A 13,392-nucleotide genomic window follows, 5' to 3' on the forward strand; every position below is an offset into this window, starting at 1 on the left:
GTAGTAATTTGAAAAAAAAAACACCATCACAAACAGCACAATAAGCACGGTAAAAGCAAATACAAAACGGGGTTAGGCTGAAATCAAAACAGATGCTCTCAAGGCTCAGCGCATGCAGTCAACATCACCATCAATGATACGAAAGAAAACGACAAAACCCTCCTCCAGCATGCACCCTTTCCTGCCCAATCAGAATTAGCCCAAACCAGATGTCCACGCCCACCCCGCATCGCCAAGACAACGCCCCACCCCCGACTGCCCAAGCCCCACCCACCGTCCCTACATACAGAAAAGGAAAAGCAGGGATACCAATCGGTTGTTGATAAAAAGCATTTGAAAAGTATCAAAACTAAGTCTTGCTAAAAAAATAAATAAAAAAAAATCTCTAGTTTTAATGTGACCTTCATATAGCAAAAAAGGAGAAGTCGAAATCTATTAGTCTGAATAAAAATCAATCCCTGGGACCTAAAGTGGCTGTAGTTGAAGAAACATGGCTGCGCGCTCTGAAGCTGCTCTGCTCGTGAGTGTCATCGAAAGGCAGAAGAGCGTTTGAACGGAGACCCTAATCACACAAAAACACACTTCAACTCAAGACCAACAGATCGATCTGTAAACACATGAGCCCGACAATCCCATCACCCACCTTGGTGATGTACTGAACAAAGTCTTTCCTGAAAGGCAATCTGCAGCGTATGAACCACATGGCGATCACATGATGGGCGAGAGACACTATGTACTGATTAAACCTACAGATTAAACCACATAATTTAAGATAATTTATTTGATTAAAAAACACAATAAAATCAGTAACATTGTGAAATATTATTACAGTTTAAAGTAACTGTTCTCTATTTGAATATATGTTAAAATGTAATTTATTCCTTTGATGTAAAGCTGAATTTTCAGCATCATTACTCCAGTCTTCAGTGTCACATGATCCTTCAGAAATCATTCTAATATGCTGATTTGCTGTTTAAGGAAACATTATCATCAGTGTTGAAAACAGTTGTGCTGCTCTGCTTCATATTTTTGTGGAAACTCTTTGAAGAAGTCTTTGATGAACTAAAAAGTTCAAAAGGACGGCATTTATTTGAAATAGAAATCTCTTGTAACATTATGAACAAAATGAACATCAAGTAGTCAAATAGCTAATGAAGGCAAACGTTGGCTACATATTCTGTATGTGTGAGTTCACAGGTGTGTATGAGCTCACTCACTTTGAGGGGTTGGTGTACGGCAGCGATATGGCAAACACGCTGACGTACTGCTCGGCTACAAAGTTAGCATACAGATGTGGGAGCCGCACCAATGCTGAGAGAGAGAGATGAGACAAAAAGCATCAGTACTTGAGCTGCTGTATATGATCCACAGGTGTCGTTTTGCTGTGCTTGTATCCTCAATGTAGAATGTATGCTATATTCTGATTGGTCAGAGTGAGTAGGGCGGCTCTGATTGGTCAGAATGTGAGAATGGGCGGGGAACACGACTGAAGGCTTGCACTCACTGGACAGGAACTCCAGCATGGGTGAGGCCATGGCAACGGTTGCCGAGATGTGCGTGAGCTTGACGATGAGGGCGGGCAGGAGTTTGATCATGATGTCGGGCATCTCAACGGTGCACATGGTCAGAGCCACCACACACTGCTTAGCACAGCGGTAAATCAGGCCTTTCTCCAAACACTGGACCAGCTCCCTCTGAGAAAACAGGTGAAGAAAAACTCTGCTGTCAACACATTTATCCAATACATTCCTAGATGCGCATCAGATGATTGGCTGCTATCACCTCCAGAGATTAGATCTGCTGCCGGCTGATTCATTCATTAATTAAAGTGTAAGAATAAATTCAAGTAAATGTATTCTTACATTAAATTTATTAATACACTTACATTTTTTATTTAGTTTCAATTTAATAACACATTAAGAAAATGATTGCTTAATTCAAATTTAACAACAAATTTAAATAAACATATTTAATTTAAATTATAATTATAAATTATATATAATTTATATGATAAATTTAAATATATGTGTACTTGCTTTAAATGTAACAATAAATTAATATTTAATTTAAATGTTTAAATGTATACTTACTTTAAATTAAATAAATGTAAATAATGTAAATATTTAATTTAAATGTAATACGTTTAAATACATTTATAATTTAAATGTAATAAATTCAAATACATTTATTAATAAATGTATACTATTTTAAGTGTAATAATACATGTACATAATTGTATACTTAATTTCAATTTAATAATACACTTGAATAAACATGTTTAATTTAAATGTAATAAATTTAAGTTAAACTTATTTGATTTAAACATTTACATAAATGAATTATAAAAGAACACATGTAAATAAATTTATATTTAATTAAAATGTAATAATACATTTGTATAATTGTATGTTTATTGTAAATACAATAACACATTTCAATAAATTCATATTTAATTTAAATGCGATAATTGTACATTCAATTTAAACGTAATAATACACCTAAATAAATTCATACTTAACTTAAGGTAACTTACAAGGTAGCACAGTTTTGCTTCTTGTTATTTCAAACAGCCTTCGGAGTGTGCCTATGATACTGTCTAGATCACTAGGGTTTAGAACACAGCCCTAGCTAAAATTTATCAAATCTGACAAACTCTAAAACAAACAAACTGATGTTTATATTCTGCTCTGATCTGGATAGCGGGGTAGATGTGTTTGTGTCACCTGTCGGGACTGCTCCAGGTAGCTGTGGTAGGAGGTGAGGGCAGTGAGAACAGGAACCGCAGCGAGCTGAACATCAGTGAGGGAGAATCCATCAGGAGTTTTCTTCAAACGCTCCGATATCAGACGGTCCGTCACCTGCACACACACACACACACACACTCTCCCAAATTACCTCGCTTCCATACAGCTTATTCCACTGAGTTACTGTGTAGTACAGAGCTGGCCAAAATTATTAGAACACTAGTATTTTCACCAGCTAAATCTTTTCTATCTATCTTATCAGTTTGCATTTCCAAACATTCATTTTGCCATTAATTGTAATAATCCAGTGAGCTTTTAGTCTGACAACAGCCAGTGCTGCACACAGAGATCTGATCTGATCATGAGGTCTCTTGAAGCATCTTGGAGACAGCCACAGTTCTTCTGGATTTAGTCTGTTTCAGTTTGTTCTGTTTCTTCATGTCGCTGCTGAAAATACTAGTGTTCTGATCATTTTGGCCATCACTGTAAGTGTGTGTGTGTGTGTGTCTGTCTGTGTCTGTGTCGTCTGTGTCTGTGTGTGTGTGTTACCATGGAGCAGAGAGTGGAGCACAGATGATCGATGTTGCAGGGTGAGGTCAGGACCAGAACTTTGTACTGGATGGTGCAGGACATCTTATCCAGAACCAGCTTCAGAACCTTCCAGTCATTCTCCTGCAAATGAAGCAAGGAGCTGATGTTTTACCTTTCACACCGCGGTAGTTATATTTGCGCACACAGATTGTGTTGTATTTGAACTGTATGTTCCAGGAATGCAAAACCACAGGGCACCGTGTTAAAACTATGGTACATAAATACAGTACCATGACACCATGAACATGCTATGGTGTCATCAATCATTTTAAAGGGAAGAGGATGTGAGCTGTGTGTGTCTGTGTACCATCTTGAGGCACTGTAGCAGCACGCTGAAGGCCAGGCTGTAGGGCAGATAGGCAGTGCGAATGGAGGAGGGCGGAGCCGCTGGTGTGGGACTTCCTGTCGGCGGCGACACAGTTCCTGTTGGCTTCTTATCAGTCACTCTCTTCTCCGACTCCCTGAAAACCAGACATTTGAGATTTAGTCAGTCTGAATGTTCTACTTAATAATTTATACTTAATTTTGACAAATGTAAATAAATGTATACATTTAAATATAATAATACATGTTAATTTAATTTAAAAATACATTTAAATATATTTATACTTTCTTTACATTTTATAAGAAATATAGTATTATAATCTGAATATCCTCTTTAATATTAATAATAAATGGAATTAAATGTATACTTCATTTAAATGTAATACATTTTAATTTAATAAAAACAAAATTTTTAAATGTATTTATATTTCATTTAAATTTAATAAATTCAGTCAATCTGAATATTCTCTTTAATAATTTTTAGTTTTAATATTAGTCATTTTAATAATAAATTTAAATGAATGTTTACTTCATTTAAGTGTAATGTTACATTTTAATTTAAATAAAAATGTAAATACATTTATACTTTTTAAAATGTAATGGATACATTTTAATTTAAATCTTATTAAAAAAATGTTAATAAATGTATACTTCTTTTAATCTTAATTTAATAATATATTTACATACATTAATACTTCTTTTAAATTCAATAAGACATTTTAGTTCAATTTAAATTTAATAGTACATTTAGTCAATCTAAATATCCTCCTTAACAATTAATACTTAAATTAATATTGATAATAAATGTAAATCAATTCACACTTTATTTAAATTTAATAAAACATTTTTATTTAAATTTTAAATAAATTTATATACATTTATACTTTAAATTTAGTGCTGTCAAATGATTAATCGCGATTAATCACATCCAAAATAAAAGTTTTTGTTTGCATAATATATGTGTGTGTACTGTGTATATTTATTATGTATATATAAATACACACAAATACAGTATATATTTTGAAAATATTTACGTCTATATTTATATTCATATAATTTACATTATAAATAAATATATTTAATATATAAAAATAAAATTTTTCTTAAATATATACACGCATGTGTGTGTATTTATATATACACATAATAAATATACATAGTACACACACATTTATTATGTAAACAAGAACTTTTATTTTGGATGTGATTAATCGCAATTAATCGTTTGACAGCACTATTTAAATTTGATATCATTTAACATCCTCCTTAATAAGTGTGCTTAATAAGAAAACAGCACTAAACACACATGCTTGTGTTCTTACCCGACGTCACAGTGACAGTATGGGCTAAATCTCAGGACTCCATCTTTATTGGGGACACCCAGACGATGAAGAGAGTCGGCCCTCATCATCAGCAAGAAATCAAAGACCTGACACACAAACAATGAGAGAAAACAACATGCTTGCCTTTTCTGAAGTCCAGGTGATTTGAAAAGGTTACGTATTCGGAGTATTTGGTTGCTAGGGTGTTTGCTATGGTGTTGCTGACTAACTGGAGTCAAAAGCCTGACCTTGAGGCGTATGGAGCTCCCGGTGGCACTGTAGTATTTGTTCTTGTAGTGAAGCTGCAGATGAGAAATCAGCAGCTCGTACACTCGACTGGCGTGACTGGCTGGCAGACTGTACAGTTTACTCTGGAAACAGACAAAGCATCACTGGAGCTGCTAGAGAGAGTAATCATGAGTGCACCGAGCAGAAGAGGTACTGTAGTACCTGTAGGATGTCTAGCAGTCCCAGTATAGCGGTCCGGACGTCCTCCATGGGTGACTCCACTGACAGCTCTCTCTCTCCCTCCACAGAGCAGGTTAACGGACGACTAGCAACCTACAGGAGCACAGGAGACTTTCACTCACACAAATCAGGTCTCGTCCACTTGTTTGGGGATTTTACATCAAAATGCTGGATTTAAAAAAAAAAAAAAACACCAAAATGTTAAAGAAATTTTCTAAATGTGAATGAAAAGAATTATGCTCAATTGAGTTTGATCATTTTTATTTGGGCATAAACTACGATGGAAACACATTTAAACTACTTATTAATCTGTGCTTTATTCATATTTATTAATATATTAAAAATACATATTTCATATCGATTAAATAATAAATTTTAATAATTCTATACTTTTTAATTGTAATTTAATAATAATTATATATATATACACACACACACACACACACACACACATATATATATATATATATATATACGGCTGGGCAATATAGCTAAAAAAAAATATCAACGATATATGTTTCATATCGTTTGGTATCGATAATTATTGACATTTTTTATAACCTTTTTTAAAACAGAGCAATAGAAATTAAGGTGTACCGTCGATAAATATCGATACCGTTTTATCGCCCAGGCCTAAATATATATATAAACACATTTAAATAAGTGTAAACTCATTTATCACATTAAATAAAAATCACAATGGCTTCCACATTGGCTTTAACTTCCATTTACATTTTTATTTTGCACAAATTTCTCAGGAAGTGACTATTTTGTTCTCTTGAATACAAAGGCTGCTGAATTACTGCTAAACAGTTAATGACCTGTGTCTCTGTGGAATAGGCAGCCAATGGAAGAAGTGATGAATGATTTATATCTTGTTTTAAAAGCTTTTGTTAAATCAAATTAAATTCTTAAGAATTATAGTTATCACATTTAACAACTCAATATTCCCTTAGATATGCTTGAATAAATCAACTATTTCAGGGCTATATAAAGGACCTGCAGAAATGGTGGATATCTAGATTCTCTTACGCATGAAAAATTCCGTTTTTTTTTATTTTAAATTGAAATTTCAAACAGGAGAAAAATGGAATGCCTGCGCTTCCGTCAGTGACATCATGAGCGAGCAGCGCTACCTTCTCGATGATGTCGAGCAGGCTGCTGAAGTGATGCGTGCTGCAGCCCTCGGCGAGATCCACCAGCAGCTGCGTGGCTTGTTTCCTGACGGACAGATCTCGATCTTCAGCGATCTGACCCAGCTGAGGAATCACCACCACCTCGATCAGCTCCTCCTGGTCACAGAGAACACAGACCATCAAGACAAACAACAGCGAGCTCATGAACACAAGGAAAGGCCTGACTGCTTTAGGACTGACTTCATAGAGTTGTCGGTTTGTGCTGAGCACGAAGGACAGGATGTGCAGAACCTTGATCCTGATCACAGTACGGCTCTCATTCCTGACACACAGAGAGAGAGAGAGAGAGAGAGAGGTGTTATTCCCAGGATTCGTTTAAAACGGGACTTTAGTGAAAATGAGGAATCATCCAGACCTGAAGAACTTCTCCGTGAGTTTGAGCAGGTTCTGCAGCCACCCGTCTTTGGCCGGCTGAATGGACTGAGCTCTGTAGGAAATCAGCGTCAGCACAGACGCATCCTACAGGACAGATTCAACAACAGCCCATCAAACCAAAATAATGCAATTCATTTATTATGTTATCTTGTTTTTATTGTGTTTTATTGTGTTAGTTAGCTGTATTTTTTAGTTATTTTTTAACCTAATCAAAATAACCCAACTGCAGTTTGATTGAGGTTAATTGGAATGCACAATGAAAAAACACGATTTTTGAAAATTGTTAAAAACAGAGTTATCTGTTTCTGCAAATGAACTCTTCATATATTCTTCCTTTACACTGAATAATACATTTAGTCAATGATAATATCCTCCATTTATACATAATTTAATTGTATTATACATTTAAATAAATCTATACTTCATTGAAATGTATAAATGAAATTTAGCAATAAATTTACACTTTTTTTCAATTAAATAAATTCAGTCTGAATATCCTCTTTAATTTATACTTAATTTTAATAATGAATTTAAAGAAATACTTCATTTAAATGTAATAATACATTGTAATTTAAATGTATTAAATTTTAATACATTTAAATAAATTGAGTCAATCTGAATATTCCTTAATTTATACTTAATTTAATTTTAATAATGAGTTTAAATAAATGTATATTTAAGCCCAAAGGGCTGTAGCCCCTATTGTATCCGTATGTTTTATTATTATTCTTCTTCTTCTTCTTCTTCGCCAATGGGAGTCTATGGTAGCCCTATGAAGGGAACATAGGACAATGACGAAATTTGGCACACTTGTAGTGATGGCCATAAATAGTGATCTGACCAACTTTGGGGACTCTCGGACCAACTCTATAGCGCCACCACCAGTTCAAAAATTCAACATTAAAATGGTAATAACTCCTGAACCCCTAACTCTAGCAAAATTAAACTTAGTACACCTGATTCCACTCATCATGCTGATCACATTCAATACCTTACATTAAGACTCCACCCATTACAGTAGCGGCCATTTTGAAAAGTACAGTAAATAGTCTATTCCCTACTACTCCTTCAAAATTGATCCAATTCTTCCCAAAATTGGCTCAGATGATCTTTGGGCTGACCTGCACAGACTTGACTGAACACATTTTTTTTATTCATTTTTCTTCAAAAGTTATGATGTTGTAAATGTATTATCTTGGTGTCTATGGATTCCTTGGGTCATGCCGAATCTGCGGATGTCAATTTTGCCAGGATTGGCTCAACCACGTGTCCGCCATTTTGAAATTTCTCATAAATTGCCATATCTTTTGAACCATTGGACATATCTGCACGAAAATTGGTAAGGATCATCAACACCATGTCCTGGAGGTACCTCGGAAGTCTGAAGATAGCGCCACCTACTGTTCCAGAGATATAACGATTCTTGCTAAATGTTGTCCAAAATTTGTTTATTTTTATGTCATTTGGTTCCCTGGGTTATGCCGATTCTGACGATGTCTCATTTGTAATTTTCCAAAAGGGTGTCTGTCAGCCATATTGAAGTAAATGAAAAACAGTTTTTTTGCTACTCTTCTCACAAATTTAGTTCAATTCTTCCCAAAATTTGCTCATATGATCTTTGGACTGAGCTGCACAGAAATGACTGAACATAATTTTTTAACTACTAGTGGAAAAAAAAGTTATGATGTTGCGAACTTAACAAGGTCGACCCAAATTGGTTCAGAGGCTGTATCTCGGCCAAACTTTGATTAATCGAAACCAAACTTGGTATGCTTCATCAACAACAAGATCTGAGAGTCCATGCCAAATTTTGGAACAGCGCCACCTATGGGTCGTGAGATACTAAAAATGCACATTTTGGCTTATAACTTTTGAACAGTTAGTCAGAAAACATTATCATGGTGTCTATGGATTCCTTGGGTCATGCCGAATCTGAGGATGTCAATTGTGCTTTTGTGTAAAATGCTAAGTCACGCTTTTGTGAGATTTTTCTCCCAACTTAACACTTCTTCTGCAGCCTGTTGAATGTGCGTCAACTGAGTGGCGCACTCTGCTAAGCCTCTGGCCCTGAACCCCTAAGGTTGTCGGTTCGAATCCAAGCTGGCTAATGTTGCTTCTGTTCCAGACATTCAATTTTCCGTGTGTTCGTATTGAATCAGAAGCGTGTTTTTGGTCATTCTCATCTGAACTTCTGTCCGTTTTTGAACTTCTGTACTTCTGAACCTATCTGTTATTTTGTATGTACGTTCCAATTCTGCCGTTTTTCTTCTTCCCGCTCTGCGCTGCGCTACAGCCCTTCTCGGGCTTGGCCCCGGAATCGCTGCTTGCAGCTATATTTTAATTTGATTTTAATGTCAAAATAAATTTAAAACACATTTTAACTTTCTTTCAATTTAATACATTTAGTTAATCTGAACATTCTCAATCTATACTAAACTTACTTTTAATAATAAATTTCAACAAATCTATACTTCATTTAAATTTAATAATACATTTTAATTTAAATGTATTAATACATTTAAATATATTTATACTTTCATGAAATATAATCATACATTTCTGAATATCCTCCTTAATGTATATTTAATTTTAATAATAAATGTATACATCATTTAAATTAAATAATAAATTTTAATTTAATTTAACAACAAATTTAGTCAGTCTGAATATCATCCTTAATTTATACTTAATTTAATTTTAATAATAAATTCAAATAAATATATACTTAATATAAATGTAATAACACGGTTTAATTAAACTTTTAATACGACATTTAAATAAATGAATACATTCAAGAAGGGTGAATCAAACCAGACAGCTTCAAAAGAGGACAGATGGACAGGGAGCGAGGAAACTCACGGGACGTTTATCAGCACACTTCTCCACCAGGCTGAAGAATCTCTGCGAGGATCCGTGGAAGTCGTTCTGTTCGTACAGCTCCTCGACGGTGCTCAGTAACTCATAAACGATCACCTTCAGATCAGGACTGCCCATCGTCTGCACACACCACATATATGAAGAGCGTCAGGAGACAAACACCCATAAAACATCTCAGTGTGTGTGTGTGTGTATGTGTGTGTGTGTGTGTCTGTGTGCGTGTGTGTCTGTCTGTCTGTCTGTCTGTCTGTCTGTGTGTGTGTCCTGTGTGTGTGCGTGTCTGTGCGTGTGTGTGTGTGTGTCTGTGCGCGCGTGTCTGTGTGTGTGTGCGCGTGTCTGTGTGTGTGTGTGTCTGTGCGTGTCTGTGTGTACCCAGGGGTTAAATTGGGACTTGCTATGGTATCGAGCTATTATATTTATGTGTGTGTGTGTTTTGTTTTTTTGCAAATATGATTTATTCTGAAGCAATATTTTCAGTTTTCTATCAGCTGTGACATATAAATCTGCGTGTTTTTTTATATTTCATCCAAGGGCTTTTAGGCTTTGAGTCGTTCATTCAAACGATTCGTTCAAACAGCAGATTCATCAGATGTTTATGCGTGGGCTAATGAAACTTTGACTTAACCGATTCGTTCAAAACACGAAATCAATCAGCAATGAATCGGCTGGTTGCTGTGAGATGCGCTGTTTCCGCCTAAAATGTAAGTAACCTAATATTATTGTATTTGCTTATTGAACTGTTTATAGAACTATTAAACCGTCGTAATGGTGAAAACGTTGTGTGATGTTGCCTAACTAACTGTACGGACGGCCCCGGCCCAATTTAAACCCTGTGTGTACCTGTATCTGCTGCAGGAGTTTCTCTATGATGGACAGCAGGATGTCCCATGTCACGACGAGCAGCTCTCGGCCGTACTTCTTGATGAGTCGCGTGATCGACAGCACAATCTCATAGAACACCACCTCATTCGTGCAGCTCATGGCCTGGGCACAGAGGTCAGAGGTCAAACACTAGTAGGTTTCATAATATATTTCTAAAAACACAAACTGATGGCAAATTAGCACACACCTTGTAGAAGGAAGGCAGGACCAGAGTGGGCGTGTTTTTGAGGGCAGGAAGTCTGTGAGCTCCCCACAGCGCCATACCAACAAAAAACACAGCACCCCTGAGAAGAGCGGCGTCCTCACTGTACACCCTACACCAGACACACACACACCATACACACTACTGAGAACACTAGATCTGTCAACATCACAATAATTCAGCAGTTCATGCCAACACCAATGACTGTCAATCCTAATTTCAATACTAAAGCAAAAAAAATGCTAATAAATGTTTGCCTTTGTTTAAAAGTTTAAATATTAATATAATTTTGCGATTGGCATTACATGGCATTACATTTCACGATTTCAATCATCATAGAGCAGTGGTTCTCAACCCGCGGCCCGTCACGAATTCAAATGCGGCCCACCGTGCTGAACACAATTTTTAAAAAATACTTTCCGTTTTACAATTCATTTTAGTTTTTACATTAATTTAAAAATGTACTAAATAAATATAAGCTATAGCCTAATGTTTTTATGTAAAATAATTTTGTTTTTCATATATTATTTCAGACATGAGCAGTACTCACATAGCCTAATTAACGTTGGTTTGTATTGCTGACATAATATGTAAATGATATGCGTGCGGCCCGCGAGACTTGCACTTGGGACCATAGTGCGGCCCGGTGGAAAAAAAGGTTGAGAACCACTGTCATAGAGTAACCAGCAACAACCACCTCTTCCTCTTCTCATCGGAGACATGAGATGCAGTGCTAAACAGTCTCTCGCTGTCGGTGCTTGTAATGATTTTTGAGTCTTTCTCGGACACTTTTAAATGCTTCCACACTGCAGACGTGTTTCCTGCATTAGTGCGCGCCTCTATTTGATCACGTCACGTCATTGCTCGGTACAATTTATTCGGTCTTTTCGCTTATTCAGCCGAACACCGAAAGAGCATTTTTTTGCTCTATTTTCGGAAATACTAATGAAAATCTACCTTATATAAAAGCTTAAATGTTTTTATTTAACAAATATTTGTATTTTTTTCAAGTATATACCTACTGTTATTATTATTATTATTATTATATTTATAGCCTATTGACTCTCTAACCAATCACAAATCTGTCTTCTGTCGTTATAAGTCAGTGTGTACCTCTCCTCCATGATACGGCACATGGTGTATATGGCACTGTGACCCAGGTGAGTTCCCAGCACTTTACGCATCAACTAGACACACAACCAGACAAAAACAACAACAGAGAGGTCAAAGCATGCTTATGAACCGCACCATAAATGTGAAATATTAAACTCGGCTGAATACTTCTCTGTGTACCTTCCAGCAGGATTCACAGAACTCCTTCACGTTAACGGTTCGGCACAGTGTGATGATGAACACCGTCAGAGAGTCGGAGGGCAGGCAGTTATAACACACCACCGCGTCTAACACCTGCAGCGCAACCTACACACACACACACACACGGATAAACAGATTCAGCTATCACTGCTTTTATCATAATCCGGAAAGACTGAGTCAAACACCACTTTTTTTTACCTCGATATCTGTGGAGGAAGTCGTCCGGTTACACAGAAGGCAGATTTTCCTGTGAGAAACAAATCAATGAAGTTAGTGCATGGGAAAACTCTTATATGTCCTTTTCCTTCACTATTTTGACCGAACCAATTTTTTTAAATAAAAAGAAATTCATATATAGACAAATTTACACCAGCATTCAAAAGTTTGGGGTCAGTAAGTTTTTGAAAGAAGTCTCTTATGCTCACAGAGGCTGCATTAATTTGTTTAAAAATACAGTAAAAACACTAATATTGTTACATATTATTCTACTTCAAAATACTTTAAAAATAATTTATTTCTGTGATGTAAAGCTGAATTTTCAGCATCATTTCTCCAGTCTTCAGTGTCACACGATCCTTCAGAAATCATTCTAATATGCTGATTTGTGCTCAAGAAATATTTCTATTATTATCAATGTTGAAAACAGTTGTGCTGCTGAATATTTTTGTGGAAACTGTGATACAATTTCTCAGGATTCTTTGATGCATAGAGAGTTCAAATGAACAGCATTTATTTGAAACCGAAATCTTTTGTAACATTATAAATGTCTTTACTGACACTTTTGATAAATTTAATGCATCATTGCTGAGTAAAAGTATTAATTCTTTCAAAAAACACAATCTAAAAACAGACCCCATACTTCTGAACTGCAGTGTACACTACCGTTCAAACGTTTGGGATCAGTAAGACTTGTAATGTTTTTTAAAGAAGTCTCTTATGCTCATCAAGGCTGCATTTATTTGATCAAAAACACAGAAAAAAAACTGTAATCTTGCAAAATGTTATTACAATATAAAATAATAGTTTCTATTTTAATATCCTTTAGAATGTAATTTATTTCTGTGATGCAAAGCTGAATTTCCATCAGCATTACTCCA

General features: G+C 35.6%; 1 protein-coding gene across 1 annotated transcript in view; it reads right to left on the bottom strand.

Annotated features, from left to right (window-relative positions):
* Positions 1–451: 451 nt before the first annotated feature.
* Positions 452–13,392, bottom strand: part of LOC107729879 (tuberin-like) — a 24,150-nt gene continuing 11,209 nt past the window's right edge. Inside the window, exons 9-27 of the mRNA XM_016540607.1 lie at positions 12,494–12,542; positions 12,275–12,400; positions 12,095–12,168; positions 10,967–11,093; positions 10,738–10,881; positions 9,880–10,017; positions 7,001–7,104; positions 6,826–6,907; positions 6,586–6,741; positions 5,432–5,542; positions 5,230–5,352; positions 4,982–5,088; positions 3,643–3,796; positions 3,294–3,416; positions 2,724–2,858; positions 1,505–1,694; positions 1,218–1,311; positions 644–746; positions 452–562 (exon numbers count right to left, since the gene is read on the bottom strand). Coding sequence (XP_016396093.1) covers positions 452–562; positions 644–746; positions 1,218–1,311; positions 1,505–1,694; positions 2,724–2,858; positions 3,294–3,416; positions 3,643–3,796; positions 4,982–5,088; positions 5,230–5,352; positions 5,432–5,542; positions 6,586–6,741; positions 6,826–6,907; positions 7,001–7,104; positions 9,880–10,017; positions 10,738–10,881; positions 10,967–11,093; positions 12,095–12,168; positions 12,275–12,400; positions 12,494–12,542 — 2,251 coding nt within the window. The remainder of the gene's footprint in view (positions 563–643; positions 747–1,217; positions 1,312–1,504; positions 1,695–2,723; positions 2,859–3,293; positions 3,417–3,642; positions 3,797–4,981; positions 5,089–5,229; positions 5,353–5,431; positions 5,543–6,585; positions 6,742–6,825; positions 6,908–7,000; positions 7,105–9,879; positions 10,018–10,737; positions 10,882–10,966; positions 11,094–12,094; positions 12,169–12,274; positions 12,401–12,493; positions 12,543–13,392) is intronic.

The sequence above is a fragment of the Sinocyclocheilus rhinocerous genome, unplaced genomic scaffold (genome assembly GCF_001515625.1).
Source record: "Sinocyclocheilus rhinocerous isolate Xijiao unplaced genomic scaffold, SAMN03320098_v1.1 scaffold313, whole genome shotgun sequence".
NCBI classification, from domain to species: Eukaryota; Metazoa; Chordata; class Actinopteri; order Cypriniformes; family Cyprinidae; genus Sinocyclocheilus; species Sinocyclocheilus rhinocerous.